The following is a 16,184-nucleotide window of genomic DNA, read 5'->3' as shown; positions in this document are numbered from 1 at the left end:
ACAAGTTGACAAGTTGCACTATTGTATCTGAAATAGGAGGAGAAAAAAATGAATGAACGTAGAACACAGAAGAACAAAAACACAAAGTAAAGCTCAGCATTGTTCTGAAACAGGATCAACAAGTACTTTGACTGATTAACCCCGTCTAACAAGACTGGCAGCACCCTGGTGTCATGCCCTGACTCGGGCAGCTCATTCACTTTCCAAGATGTCCTGATACACTTCACCCCTCAGGAGGAGTGTCTGAATTGCCTCGAGGGCCTCAGTATCATCGTTCAACAGCCAGAAGGACAAACAGCGGTCACCTGAACATCAGATATCAAGCGTTTTGTAATTCAATCTAAACAGAGGCAATGCAAGCAAAGTATCCATATCATTTGTTTGTTATGTGATCTTGGGAAACTCATTGTTCATTATGGACCAGGAAGATGTGTAAACTAATCCTAATCCCAACCAGGTGCTGACGAAGTTATTATTCTGTAATCATTTTTGAATGATTTTGGGTTGAACATATAAGAGAGCATTATGAAAGTTACAGATGATTTATTACTTCATATAACACCAGATAATCTGCTGCTATTTTTGTTTTTTGCATTCAGGACCAGAGACATTGTGTAATGCCATAATAACCCCAGAGGGCTCTTGGGTGTCTCTAATGGACTTTGCAATTTAATCTTAATATGTTCTTGAGAGGTCAAGTATCTGCATCAGTTGTTACTTGATCGTTGAGAAATCAGTGTTCGTGAGCTCGAAAGAGTCTGATCGTAGGCACTCCCTGTTTAATTTCCAGAACCTATTGCCTTCACACTTCAAATCTTGAAGTGCAGAGTTAATGTGATACCTCACATGAAAGTAAATACTTTCAGAAAGCACAGTGATGTGAATAATGTGGATCCCTGAGCTTTATTAAGATTCTTTACATGCAAACTTGAAATGGAATAATTCACCTTTCACTCTAAATATCTGTTGAGATAGTAATGTTGCAAATTAAATATAATGTCTTCTGAAAAAAATCGTGCCCTATGGCAGCTGGGATAGGCTCTAACCACCTCGTGACCCTGAACTGGATTAGCAGAAGAGAATGGATTCAATTATTGCATGATGTAATTCAAGTAACAAACAAATAAATAAAACAAATTACAAGTGTCATTACCATCACATTTATCTAACTTTTAATATTATACCTTACATTGTTTTTCATTTTTTCTCACTATTGGTGTGTTTACCTTCCCAAGATGAATGTTTTTATGCTCCTTTCATGAACCCCTTTCATTTTCTGTGGCTTTTATGTTGCCCTGTATTATTCTAAGCGTAAAGTAATACTGTTCTCATATAAATGACCCTACATACTTTACTTAATGTATTTGTAAAGTCCCATAAATCAACAAAGAGACCCTGTCTGTATGTATTATACATATCTAATATGAACTTAGTGTTCATTGTATTTTCCCACTTTGGACACGCAGTGTTATCACCACCCACAGCTCACTCCTCAGCCCAAGTGACTAACTTTGTTTGGCCGATTGTGCCTGTCTGGCTACAGCTCGCTCCATTACAAGTCTAAATGACTAATTAATGGTCCTGGGACAGGTGACACCAGCTCCTCAAGATCCATTTACACTCCCATCGCCTCAGGGTTCTCACTGGATGCCGCTGCACTTCTTTGCTTCTCCCTTCCATCCATCTTCTCCTCCTCCCCCCAAGGCCTCTGCTCATCTCTTATTCATCCAGAGGTGGAGTACTGTTTAAGGAGCAGGTCTGCGGTGAGACTGATGGACAGATTAAGAGGCAGGTGGAACACAGAAAGAGAGGTGCAGACTCCATGTGAGATGGGAGGGAGAGCGAGATAGAAAGAAAAAAAGCGAGGTGGGTGATATGTGACTATCTTCACAGGAGGGGAGATAGATTAACCCTGAACTCCACCTGCCTCCGGGCGCAGCAGAGTTTTGTGTTGGGTCAGACAGATAGTATAAAACCCTGTGTGTGGGTTTAAACTGCATTATTCACAGTTGCTACAAAGTCCTTCAACTTCTTACCCCAGCTGCTTTTTAAAGTGATGGACAATATCAAGCGTCCACGCTACAGGGCAAGGACAAAGATTAAATAAGATTTTAAATGGAACTGCCATCACCCAGGAGCATTGCAGTTGTACCACAGTACATAATCTGGCACCCGCATCTGTGGGCAGCAGCTGTGCAAAGCAGTGAATGCTCATAGTCAGTAATGATTTTGTACAGCAGTGTGCAAACCTCCCTGTGCTCCTCACTTTCATAGCTAACAGAGTTAGGCCTATAAGATAATGGTTTTATATACTGGTTTGTCATTTTCATGCTAACTTACTAATGAACATCCATCAAAGAGAGAAGGAATAAGAAGAGAAGCTGCACACTGTGAAAGAGAAAAGAGAAAAGCCATTTAGTGAATAAACAAATGTCTTAAAAATGCAACATTAAAGTGGGAGAAGTTGGAAAAAGGGATATTTTGGATACAAGAATTTTTGATGCAACAAAAAGAAATCTAAGAGAGAGCAATGTGATTGTTGTTTTATTAACAAACACATACTAGACAAGACAATGCCTAGACTTTTGTAAGAAATAAGTCAACACAGACAAGGTAACGATTTGGTTTGGATACTCTTTTTTTTTTTTTTTTTTTTTTTTTTTTTTTCCTTGTTTATTACTTTATTTTGGCAAGTAATAAATGAACATGTTTCTTAATTTCATGTTATCAATTTGTTTTTGTTATTTCAGGAATCTTAAAAGGAAAGAATATTGGCTGTCAAGGTATGATGTGACAAATATTGCAGCTTTTCTATTATGATGTAACTCCTGCTTAAGTTTGTACTAAATAAATTAACTATCTTAACTATGTAAATACAAAAAAATACAATATAATTAAACTTGTACTAACTATTAAACTAGTTACAGGCAGAAAACATGAGTAACATAGGCTGTTGTCAGTAAGCTCTATATAAATGGCAGTCCAGTATAGAGCACTAGAAATAATGGGGAAAACACAAGGAAGGATCTGGGAACAAATTGGCAGAATAAACACTAAAGACAGCAGTGCAGCACAACAATGAACAAACATTATCCCAGACACTGAGAGCAATCATTGTAAAATGGAAACACAAGGCTAGCACAGCTAAACTTAATCAGGGATAAGACAAGGGAAGTAAAGCTGAATACAAAGCATAATAGACAAAAGACTACAAAAATAAAATGGGAACACAAAGAGGCCTAACACAGAAACAGACTCTTAATGAGAAACATTTTACATAAAAAAAAACATATCAATTCATACAATATTCTATTTTTATTGTGTTTTTACAAGAAACCATCTTGAATCTACAATACTTTTTCTTGTAGATTCAAGATGGTTTTTTGTCCTCTTTTTAAACTTTATTTTAGTCACGATTGCTTTGGGTTTATTTATATATAAATATAAATGAATATGTTTCTTAATTTTAATTAATCAATTTGTTCATTATTTTGTTGTTTTATGAGTCATTAGCATTCATGATTTGCAACATTGAGGTATGTTGTGGCACATAATGCAGGTGCTCTATTAAGACATAATTACTACTAAAGTTTGTACTGACTTATTCATTATAAATACACAATATATAAATGCATGCTAACTAATAAACTAGATACTGTGAGAAAACATGACTAATATAGAGTGCTGTACTAATGTTGTCAGCAAGTTCTTTTTTTTTTTTTTTTTTTTTTGGCCTGTCCCGTTTGGCTCTTTTGCCATCAGAATTGTTGTCTAAAGGCAAAGAAAGATGCCCAACGGATTTACTTTACCAAACTGACCATCCCAGCCTTGCCGTAATGGTCCATTTGATTCACCTTTTATTGTTTATTTTATTTTCACTTACTGAATACGGGACAGACTTGACTGGGGGAAAGAAGGGGAGAAAGAAAGAGGGAAAGAGAAACAGCTGAGAAGAGGGACGGGGGAGAAGGGAAAAAGACAAAAACCAACAGAACGGGCAGAGAAAAAAAAATGCATATATCAATCACCTGGATCACCTGCTGAGAAAGAAAAAAGAAAGCAAGCAGAAGAGAACAAGAGTAATAGAATAAACAACATCACAATGATATATGGGAATATGACAGTAAATACTAAATGTTAAACATTATTGTGCAGCACATAAGATCAACAGAACACAGTGTGCTTTGAGGTAGGAGCCAAAAAGGGTGTAGTTTGTGGGTGTGATCACCCGTGTGTACACCTGTGAGCATGGACACGCTTGTTTTTTGTTTTTTTTTAAAAGGTTCCTTCATGTAATAATCTGCTAGAGGGTGTGGGGGGGCCACAGCCCCGTCCTCCAGGGCATGAAGCAGGTGTGGAGGAGATCAAAACTCCAGACATCCAGAGGCCCCCAGAACACAAGAGACCAAGGAAGACCAACAGAGGGGCAGCTGCGCCACTGTCCCGGAAAGAGCTGAGGAGAGTCCCAGATGAGGGCTCACCCAGCAGCCGCAGAGCAGAAGCCAGGGGGTGTTGCAGTGACGCGCCCGTGAGCTCCGCCGGCAGCCAGCTGCGCCTGAGTGACCGAGCCCCAGGCCGAGAGGCCGGGGGCACCCCACCTCCGAAGTGGCCCGAGCGAGCCCCAGGCTCCAGGCCCCGATAAGCGGCCGCCAAGGAGTGAGCCGGTGTGTACCTGGACGCCCATCCCCGGACACAAAGAACCACCAACGCACCGATGTCTGAGGGGGTCCGCCACTGGCAGGGGAAGTGGTGGTAGGGGGAGATAGGCCTCCAAACCTTGGAGGGCCTGAGATGTCCCCAGAGAGGTGGCGCCTGACACCCAACCTGACATATAGACACAGACATACAGGCACATACAGATACAAACATCCATTCCCACCCTCATGCTCTCATATGCACTTACTCCACACTCAACCAACGTGGAGACAGACATAAAGAGACGTTGTACACACGATCACACTCCCCAAGCGTACTCTACAAACCGGGTCTAGGTGCCCTCGCCCCTGGAGGGGGGAACTGCACCCAGACCCAGGTGGTGTTTCCCTTTTCCCTGCGGTGGGGGGAGGCAGACCGCCCCGACTCCGCAGCAGCAGGAAGGCTCCACACTCCAGACCGCAGTCGGACGGCCAACTCCTCCTCCTAGCCCCCCTGCTCCAGCAGGTCGCAGAGAACGGGGGTGAGAGAAGACTCCAAACCTCCCTCCACCCGCTCATTGTAATGTTGATGCATGTGTGTTCTAAGGTGCATTTAAAACCCAGGAGGGCATGGAGCTACCTGCCAGAGAGCAGCAGGTAAGCGCATGGTCCCTCCTGCTAGCCCTCAATGTCTACGTGTATTTAAAATTGAGAGGTGGGCAACGATGCCAGGGGTGGGGTGTACACCCTGATGGTACTTTGGACTCCGTGTATCGTGCCCACCCCCAAGATCCTATATGTATGTGTAATGAGAGTGTGAGTAATGTGAATGTCTAAGTTGTGGGATAAAATTGAGGCAGAGGCAGCCAGAAGGGGACAGAGGGGGGGGTAGCCTCCTCTGCACCCTGGTGACATACCCCTACTCCAAGGCCCTGCATGTGTGGGTGGTTGTGGTGGAGCGGGAAGAGGGAGGCAGCTGGAGATGGGGAGGGAAGGAAGGGAGGGGCAAGTGACCCCTCCCTGGGGCCAGCTCCCCCGCTGACCCCAGTGGGCACCCCCATACTCCGCGACCCACCAGGGAAAGGGGGCCCAGGCCCATCCAGACCGGGCCCAGTGCAGCAGCGCCGCCCGGCCCCACAGAGCCCGGGACAGTCCACCCAACCCCACCACAGAGAAAACTGCACCCACCCCACCATCCACTCATCTTCCAGACTACATAAGACAATAAACACCCAGGCTGAGATCTTCCTCCACCTCTCCTGTATCTCCCCCTCCTGCAGAGGGAGCTCCTGAGGAGAGGAAAGCTCCTGCAAGATGTGACAATCTCCCCCACCAGTTGAAGAGCCCCCCAGGTGGCTCGACGCACCGGCGGCACCCTGCTCCAGGGCTGGGCCCCCATGCACCCACCCGCCCACAACCCCGGCAACACACCAACCAGGACCCAAGCCCCCGAGGCCCAGTCCGGGTCCCAGCCCAGAGACGGAGCGCCCCCAGAACCTCACGCCCATCCCGGACCCACCCAGGGCCAGCCAGGCTACCAGGTCAGTAACCCACGTCCGTCAGCACAGACCCTCCCCTAGCCCCGCTGCACGCAGCCGCGAGGAAACAGTCACCAGAGAGCCAACAGAGCCCCTAACCGGACATGACCGCTACCCCGGGTTGAGCCCCCCAAGGAAGATGCCTCCGGGGAACCCCCCGACGCCCTAAGCCTGTCCCTACCCCCACACCAATCACAACAGTGAAGGCGGGACCAAACTATGACCCCCCACCCCCACTAGGTGATGGAGCTGATCAAAGGAGCCCAGAGCAATTGATCTGATGTGGTGGCAGAGGCTGTATCAAGACTAATGTAATCTAATAGATAATTTCTATATTGGTTAGAATTAAGATTATTTTTATTTTTCCAGTTCATGAGGACTGTTTTCTTGGCTATGCATAGGGCAGTGAAAACCATATGGGCGATATTCTTTTCTGAAGTGACATTATCTAAGCTGCCCAACAAACACACTAAGGGGGAAGTTGGAATGTTACATTTCAGACACTTCGATAAGTCTTCACATATTTCGCGCCAAAACTTCTGAACTGGTGGACAGAACCAAAGAGCGTGGATATAATTGTCCGGTGAATTGGTTTGGCAGTGTGAGCAGTTGTTGGTAGACGTAAAGCCCATCTTGAACATCCGATGACCTGTATAGTGTACTCTATGTAATATTTTGTATTGAATTAATTGAAGACTGGGATTTCTAATTAGATGAAAGGTTTTTAAGCAAATCTGAGACCAGAAGTTTAGGTCTAAGTTAACTGATAAATCCGCTTCCCATTTTGCAATAGGAAGTGATATTGATTCATCTGTTTTAGAAAGCATTCTGTATATTTTGGATAGTAATTTGGGGGGTTTAAGAGTAAGAAATTGAACCACACTTGGTGGTGTTTGTAGTTCAACTTGACCCGGTTTAAATTTCTTTTTTACTATGGATTTAATTTGTTGATATTCTAAAAATCTTTTCTTGTTGATCCCATATTGTGTAACTAGTCCGTCAAATGAAATAAATTCTGTTCCTTCTAGTATATGTTCTAAATATTTGATTCCTTTATCACTCCAATCTGAAAAGTTTATCATATTATTGTTTTGTAATATGTCAGGGTTGTTCCAGATAGGTGTACGTTTGCATGGGATTAATGAAGACGCCGTCAATTTTAGAAACTCCCACCATGCTGTCAGAGAAGAGCTGATGTTGATGCTTTTAAAGCATTCATGTCGTTGGATGTTTGAGCTGATAAATGGTAGGTCTGAGATCTCTAGATTATTGCAGAGTGCTTGTTCTACATCTAGCCAAGGTTCATCTAAGAGGGTGTGTTTTAGCCATCCTGAGATAAACTGAAGCCTGTTGGCTAAGAAGTAGTGCTGAAAGTTAGGCAGTTCTAGTCCTCCTTTATCCTTGGTCTTTTGTAGTGTTTTTAAGCTTATACGTGGGGGTTTATTTTTCCAAAGGAATTTGGACATACATGAATCTAGAGATCTGAACCAATCTTGTGGCGGTTTAGTTGGGATCATTGAGAATAAATAATTTATTTTTGGTAAGACCATCATTTTTATAGCGGCAACCCTTCCCATGAGTGATATGGGTAGACATTTCCATCTAGCCAGATCATCTTCTACCTTCTTTAAAAGTGGGATATGGTTTAATTTAGTTAGATCTGCAAGCTTGGGAGAAACATTAATACCTAAATATTTTATATTTCCCGATTGCAGTGGTGTAGAAGAGGAATTATGGAAGGAGCAATTAATCGGTAGGACTGTAGATTTTGACCAGTTAATTGAGTAATCTGATATTCTTGCAAAAGAGTTTATCAATTCAATCACCCCAGAGATATTGGTTTGTGAATTTTGGAGAAAGAGTAACACATCATCCGCATAAAGGCTGATTTTATGTTCCACGTTCTTGCATTTTATGCCCTTAATTACTGAATTATATAATTCCCCAACAGCTTGTGTTAGAACAAATGACCAGACATCCTCCAGCTTCTGTCTCTTGAGGGGCACCAGGCAGGGATGCCCACTCTCCCCTTCACTATTTGCAATTTTTATTGAACCACTAGCAGCAGCAATTAGACAGAATTCAGTAATTATGGTTTGGATACTCTATGTGGGCTGATTGTATTTACTCTCACAAAGGCCCATTTTGAACCAGGAGATTTTAAGCAACATAATAGTTTTATAGTTGCATTTCTCACAGTATCCTCTCTCTGTGTGTTGCCAGAGAGATGATCAAGGTGCAGGTAATGTCTTTGATGTGATGAGACGCTGTGTTGAGTCATGATAGGAAATCTAAGCACCTAACACCAACTGACACCCTCAGGCTTAGTGGACTGTTTTTACAGCGCTCACCTGCTTTAGATACACACACTTGTGTCCTTTACTTGGCTTATTTGGATAATATGTAATTATGAGTAAGTCCGGCATGTGTCAGTCATGTGCCAGCTGGAGGGAGGATGAAGGAAAGATCAGGTTGGCTCTTAACTCAAGGTTAATGAATGACAGATGATGCAGGTGGGATGAAGGAGAAATCCAAAATGACAAAGTAAATGCAGGAACCATTTGAAGCGAATAAACAGAGCAATTCAAGATCATAAAAAGTATCCAGTCATCAATGCATGTGATCAAATGTAATTGCAGCATGTGCAATGATTTGCATAATGCATACACAGGACAGCAGTAAGCTTCTGCTAATTTGGCACGTGTGCCGGGCCTGTCAGAAATAATGACACACCTGAGGATTAGACCAAAACTGGTCACTCACTCTCAAGTTTACAGATACACACACACACACTCTCTCTCTTACTGTAGTCAGGAGATAGGGATGGGCAGCCTTGAGAAAATCAATTACGAGGTTCAGTGTCAAATTAAAGAGCATGGTGAGGGCACCGTATCCCAGCAGCAGCCTGTGAACAGCAGCCACCACTAAATCAGCTCTCAGCTCTGGCAGATAGAGTGGACACCCAGGTTGTGGAGGAAGCAAAGAGGTCTTGAGAGGATAAGAGGAGGATTGAACAGATGTCCTTGTGTGTTTGGAGGAAATACTGTCTGCTATGTTTTAAAAAAACAACCTGACATTAATTTCTGCTTATCAGCAGCAACAGCAGTAAGACCATTTTCCAACATTTGTTATCTTGTTGTGCCCTGTTGTTTCTGTGTCTCGGTTTCTTGTTCTCCCTCTCCCTCTGTCTATATTTACATCCCCACCATAACCAGTTGTGTCCATTTGTTGCTGATGGAGTGCTCTTGAGAATGACAGCGCACTACAATCAGCTCCAGACTCCCCCTGGTGCTGTGGTCTCTGTGATAAGCACCAGTCTTCCAACTGTCCTTAAATGAATAATTTTTAATTTAGTGAAATCACAAATTGAGAATCTAATTTTCTTGTCAGGTTTGAGGAAAGATCAATACCAATATTATACTGAATTTTATTTACTTAGGGTAAAAAATCAATCATAATCAATAGATTGTATTTACACTAACACAATTTCTGTGCAGATGCTTTTGCTCAGATAATCTGATTTACTTTTAAACTGGAGTTTGTTTGTTTTTTTCATGAGTTGGTGCTCTTATTTCCATTTTATGTAAAGTTCTATATCAAAGTGCATAGTGTTGTTTTGGGCAAGAGTGTGGTTTCAACTATGCGTCAGTTTGGAGAAAGAGTCAAACCAAGTCCACGAAGAACTGGCTTTCTAAGACTGGTGTGAAAGATTCTAGTCATGTATAGCCCTGCTGTCAGTCTCATCCAGTGGCTTGAGATGAACTGATGAGCAGTGAACACACATCACCGCAGCCAGAGTCCAACTGTTAGGATAAGACTACAATCAAAATGAGATTACAGATACATGTTTTGCTGTATAAGAACAGAAACACACACAAAGAAGAAAAAGAAAGCCAAAGTTTGATTTAAACTTTTATGTTGTTGATAGGCCGTTGTTGTAAATTTGTGACGGATGTAATGAACAGAAACAGCAGCAGGTGGGAGAGTGAATGCTACTAGAGTTTCTTTCTTTCTCTGCCCTAGTTTGTCATTTTTCTGTTTCTTTTGCTCTCCAGTTCTTTCTTCTTCTTCTTTTTTTCCTGCCCTCACTTTCCTTCTTTGTTTGTGCCCACAGAACTTACTGCAGTGCTCTGCCGTATGGAGGCATCCATGCTACTGACCCCTGGGCAGTCTCTGACTTTCCCCTTTTTCTCATCTTTAGATCTTTAGTTTCTTAACATTTAAAATGGAATAAACCTCTTTCCTCCTCTGTTCTCTCCTTCCTTTGATCATTTCAACTTAGGCTACTTCCTTTTGAACACAGAACAACACAATATCCCTTAGAGTCAAGTACTGCTCTGTGGAGCTGTCCAGGGTGCTGAAGCTCTAGTTTGTTTATTAACTAACCTTTTGACCAACACATAATTATGACTGAAGAATAAATACTCCTGGCACATTTGCACAGTTTCTGCTTAATATACAAGCTACATTGAACAATGTACTCTGCCATGGTACCCTAGGACTAATGTTTCCAGATTCCTTACTGCGTAATTAGAGTATAATTCACTTCATCCTCATTAGTCCCAGAAATAAATGTAAACATCAGTTTTTTCATCCTCTGGTTTCTGGGTAAGTAATGAGACAAAATGACCGATCAGTCCCGCATGTCACTCCAGCATCACAGGCCAATGCAAAACTCTGATTTTGGAGCTGCTTATTTATTCAGGCTTATTGATTTGTTTGCCAACTCTGTACTGTAGACGTGGGGAGCGTGACCAACTCTCCAAAAGTGAGTTTTCTTTTTGTGGAAAATTGATTAATTGGAAGGAACTGACCAAGGCCCCATTAAACATTCTGCACTACCCAGGCATAATTACAGCAACTCATTTGCAATGAATGCAAAATGTAATTCAAGCCTATAATAATGTAATAATGGAAACAGCATGAATGGGGAGGGGGGAAAAAACCAATAGCCTTGGAGATAAATGACTGTACAGCTATCCAGTAATGGTAAACAGTGTCCCATTTAAAATTTGTAGAATGAGCTCCATGGATTCAATGAACAGTTCTGATTATTACTGTTATGAACATTAATATTTTGTTTTTGGTATTGAGGATTTTTCACTGGTGAGCATTTAAGAGAGTATTTCTTCAGGAAGAAAAGCTAACATTAACATTAAAGTCCATCCTTCCAGTGATTCCAACCATTTTCAGGGACTCATGTGATCTATTCTTCTTCATATTCCCTTTTTAGCAAAACAATGAATTCTAAAGGAAGAGGGCTCAGAAGAACATTAAGCTTGCCGTGCATATCTCTCTCTCTCTTCCCCTCTACCCCCCCGCCCCCGCCCCTCCTCTCTGTGACAGACGTCAAAAATACCACCAAGGGAGCGCGGATCAGAAGCTTTCCACGCAGCCACACTTCACACTTGGCCGTCTTCAGCCGTTCTCATGCGTGCAAATCTCAAACAAAACTCATCTTTACTGCAGAAAAACACGACTCCAAGGTGACAATGAAGAAAGCCGTTTATTTCTATCCCGTCTGCTCCAAGTAAAGGCAATACGTCCGACTGACACGACTTTACACGCCTGTGAGAGGATCGGTCACCTTCTTTGCAACACCCATCGGCATATTCCTGTTTTGAGAGAAGGGGGGGAAAGAGGGAGAAGATGTGGATCTTTTACAGTTCGGACAATTCAAAGTGTATCTTTTCTATTTGGAACCAGTGGTGTTTGTATTACGCAGCAGTGATGTGTTTGTTGTTTTCGCCCGTAAGGATGGACGACGCGTGCCCGTCGTCCTGCATCTGTACCAGGGGCTTGAGGACGGTGACCTGCCGTGACGGGGACTACACCGAGGTACCCAGAGACATGCCAAAGTGGACGTCCACCTTGACACTTACGGGGAGTAACATCTCAACTTTACAGCGTGATGCGTTCATGACCAACGGCACGGAGTTGGAAATGACAACACTCTCTCTGTCCTATAACGGGATACAGGCTATTGAACCTTACGCCTTCCTGGGGCTTTCCCGGTTACATTCGTTGGATCTTAGCCACAATCAGTTGGAGTTTATCTCATCCAGGGCTTTCCATGGATTACCCGATCTGCGCTCTCTTAACCTGAATTACTCCGTTTCTCCTGCGGCCACCGCGCAGCTCTCAGATGCGCTCAACACACAAAGTTTGCGCAACCTGCACAGACTGGAGTTGGCGGGAAACAAGCTGACGTCTATCCCCCTCGAGAGATTAGATGTCTTTAACCTCCACGAGTTGGTGCTGATTAATAACTCAATAGAGATCATCGGGGAGGAAAATGTAACCAGTTTGTACCAACAAAGGCGCATACGCGTCTACTTGTCTTTAAATCCGTTTCGGTGCAGCTGTGAACTGGAGGCGTTTTACTACTGGCTGAAGAACTCGTCCCAGTGCCTGGATGCAGGGCGTCTCCTGTGCAGCGAGCCAGAGGCTAAGAGGGGGATTCCCGTGGAAAAGCTCCGGGGAGAGGAGGTTGATTGTATGAACGAGAACCTGGAGGCGGTGTCATATGTTTTCCTAGGTATAGTGTTGGCTCTCATCGGGGTGGTGTTCCTGATGGTACTTTATCTCAACCGGGGAGGCATCAAACGGTGGCTCAACAACATCAGAGAGGCCTGCCGTGACCAGATGGAGGTATATCATTACCGCTATGAGCAGGACTCTGACCCCAGACTGGCCAACGTGGCTGTTTAACCAGTCGAAACATCAATCCAGTGCTACATAGTGTGAGGACAGACGATATTACCAGGATAACTTATTTATCAAAGACTGTGGCCTTGACCTGTCACAACTACAACTGATGGTTTTTTAAAACTAGTTTCATCACGTTCAGCCCATGAATTCACTCTGGGAGATGCACAGAGCCAAAGGCAGTTAAATATAAGTAACTGTTCATCCAGCACAACTAAATACTTCAATCTTCTCAGCAGTGTTGTACATATTGTATATAAGTATCTCCTCATAGCAGAAATGCTTTCCATCTGTTGTGTTATCTTACACAGCCCCACTTGTTTAGTATTTACCCTCAGTAACCGTCCAAAGCGCACAGTAAAGGTCCATCAAATTTCCAATTTGAAAAGCTGAGTCAGCGTTATTACCCAAAGCTGCGGCCCCTGCTTAATATTTTACATTCAGGAGAACCTGCGCAGAGAGCAAGACTGCTTTTAATCTACCAGGGAGTGCATATTGTCAGAAAACTGTCAGAGAAGGAAACTCATTTGGCATTTTTTTATGGAGTGCCATGTTTGTGGAATATGTTACACACCATGTTTTCACGAAGACCCTTTTATCTCAGAGAAGAACGTGTGTCATTTGACACCAGATCAGCTTATCAGTAAAACTGTGGAAAAAGTGAAAGAGAGACCAATTTTAACCGTGCATGTGATTCCTGTAGGCATAGAAAACCAACCAAAACATTAATAAAAAGCCAAACAAAAAAAAAGAAAAATCATGAGTTTGCAGTGTGTCTGTACATTTTATCATCACTGTCAGGGAATGTAGACTTCATGCAGCACTATGTCAGACATTAAATGTATTTTTTTCCTGCTGTGTTTCTGAATGAGTGTGCAAGCTCCCGGTGAAATTTGCAGAACATGTGACTTCACAAACTAAAGTGAGGTGTCACATTGTCATCGGGGTTTAAGGACTAGAGGGAAAGACTGGAGAGATATGACATAAAAGTGCAGTTGTGTTAATCACATCAGGACTGTGACTAATAACCTGTAAAGACTGATCATGGTAGTCGGTATCTTTATGGCTCACGGCTGATCGACCTTCTTAGCTAAAGGTCTCCATTACAGTCAAGGTCAATTACTAAAGAAAAACAAGGTAGAGGGAGGGCCCAGGTGGATCACTGTGTGTATATGAAATGAAAACAAACTGTAGCTATGGATTTCTAAACAAGCAGTAGGTTATTTTCCGTTGTCAGATCATTAGTGGAAGGTAAGAGAGTGAGTAATCAACGTACTGGGCATACCAACTAACCAAGGAATCAGTGTAGCAGCTGTTCCTCCCTCATAAATCATAACAAATGTGATTAATACACCTGATTAAAGACAATGAGGCGAGAAAATTTGAATCATCCACACCGCACTGGATGAACAGTTCTAACAAAAGGAGCGAGGTGATGATTAGCACTTTCCGGTGGAGAGAGGGATCAAGCAGTGACAGATCACTGTGATACAGATGGCCCCCTCTCTAGACAAGCTACAGTTATTTATGTCTTCATCTACAGATTAAAATATTACAATATCTGCATGTTTAACGTAAACTTCCAGTTAAGGGATTAGATAATGAATACATGGACAGATTTTTTTAAAGCCATTTTATTATGTCAGCAGGAGGACGCACCTTTACGTAACAAAAGACTGTGACACCGTGCCACTTCGTGACATGCCACTGTACCATACGCTGTCATGTTGCATATGAAGTCTGAGGTGATAAAGCTAATCACCAGGACAGCAGTGTTCAAGGATAAAAGCTTTTGTGTGCTGTATATGCATGTTCCACGTCTGCAGCCATGCCAGCGGCTCTGCGAGGCTGCACTGAAACACATTGGCGCTTTGAGCTCAAAGCTACCAGCAGTTCACATGTTCACTGTTATGATGCTGATGTCAAGCGCGTATAATTTACAATATTTACAAACCTTAGTTTAGTGCGTTAGCATTTGTCAGAGTTCACGAAAATGAAGATGGTAACCATGTAGATTTGATTGCTTACATGTATATCGAGTCATGAAAGGACAAACTGGACTCATGAACATTTTAAGATCTTTGGCATTAGATAAAAAGTTGGAGGATGGTGACCAAGAATGTTTTATTGCTCTCCAGCATTTCAGTTTGTGGGAAAGTGGTAGGGCAGGCCATCCCCGGAGTAACATTACCACTGTGCCTGAAAATGAAGAATCCAGGCTTAATTCAAAGTGAGCACTGTTGACAAGTAACAACCTATAAAAGTCCATAATTTGAAATGTGTGTTGTTATTCTGTCAAAACCAATTTTTTAGTTGTTCTTAGAGATTCCGCTTAATCTCATAACAATGTGCTACATAATGAAATGCAAGATTGCTGAAAGCACACTGTCTGAATTTTTCAGGCCTTTGTGGTGTTACTACGAGGTCCAGAATATGAATAATGGATGTGTGGATTTTAAGCCGTTGTTTACAAATGCAAATAAATGTGAAAAAGCTAATGAAATGCTAAATCATCCCCAGACTAATGGTTCGGGGGGTTGCCTTTGGGCAAACTAATTCTGTTCTTAGACATTAGAGAACACAAAGCATTTGATAACAACAGTAATAATAATGAAGGAAGACTGATGGAATATAGGGGATAATGTTATAATGAGACAAAACTGAGTTTCTTAACTTACAGTATGTGCTTCTGGTTTCAGTTTAAATGCTGGGCTTGTGTGCCTTTAAAAATCCAGAAGTACAAACCCACACAAACTTGACTAGAGCCAGTTGGGATCATATATTTCTATGATATTCACAGTTATATCCCCCATGATCAGTCCTGCTACTTCATTTAGTCAAAATATAATCTCCTTTGCAATTAATTTTATTCCAAACTGAAATCAACATAAATCAATGATCTTCCTAATTTCTGTTTAATCCCGACCTTGACTATGTCTCCTTTATCTTTCTTCTGCGTGTTCTCTGCCTCTTTGACCATCACCTTTTTCTATTTTCTGGAGTCCTGGGCCATAAATAAACAGGTGGAAACAACAAACATCTTATTTTGTCTTATTAAAGTATCCAGACTTGCTTCACAGCTCAGCGCTCTCAGTTTTCTTTACCCGTCATTTCTCCTCTTTTTGGTTTCTTCATTTTTCTACATTCTGCTTACAATATCAGACCTCTGTACGCTTGCACCCCCACCCTTCCCCGCTCTGCCTATTCGCTCCCTCCGCTCCTCTTCATTCAGGTAAATGACTTTATCCAGTTGAGTGACTTTGTAAGGATGCAGAGACAGGGTTTAACTGAGCCCAGCAAAAGG

The 16,184-nt window shown here is 42.5% G+C and overlaps 1 protein-coding gene across 1 annotated transcript; it reads left to right on the top strand.

The window, feature by feature from the left end:
• The first annotated feature begins 11,550 nt into the window (after positions 1-11,550).
• On the top strand, positions 11,551-15,901 carry tpbgl (trophoblast glycoprotein like). The gene has a single exon (XM_085470457.1). It carries the CDS (start codon positions 11,822-11,824, stop codon positions 12,881-12,883), a length of 1,062 nt encoding a protein of 353 aa, XP_085326583.1. The 5' UTR covers positions 11,551-11,821; the 3' UTR covers positions 12,884-15,901.
• The last annotated feature ends 283 nt before the right edge of the window (positions 15,902-16,184 follow it).

This window comes from Copadichromis virginalis, linkage group LG10, assembly GCF_057382275.1.
Source record: "Copadichromis virginalis isolate Kocher_CV1m ecotype Utaka linkage group LG10, C_Virginalis_male_GT1.1, whole genome shotgun sequence".
In the NCBI taxonomy this organism is placed as follows: Eukaryota; Metazoa; Chordata; class Actinopteri; order Cichliformes; family Cichlidae; genus Copadichromis; species Copadichromis virginalis.
Note: the sequence above shows the minus strand (reverse complement) of the source record. Positions and strands in the feature narration are given on the sequence as shown.

What these genes read in the sequence shown, in the direction of transcription:
- tpbgl (XM_085470457.1), top strand. Translation starts at nt 11,822, where the DNA reads ATGTGGATCTTTTACAGTTCGGACAATTCAAAGTGTATCTTTTCTATT.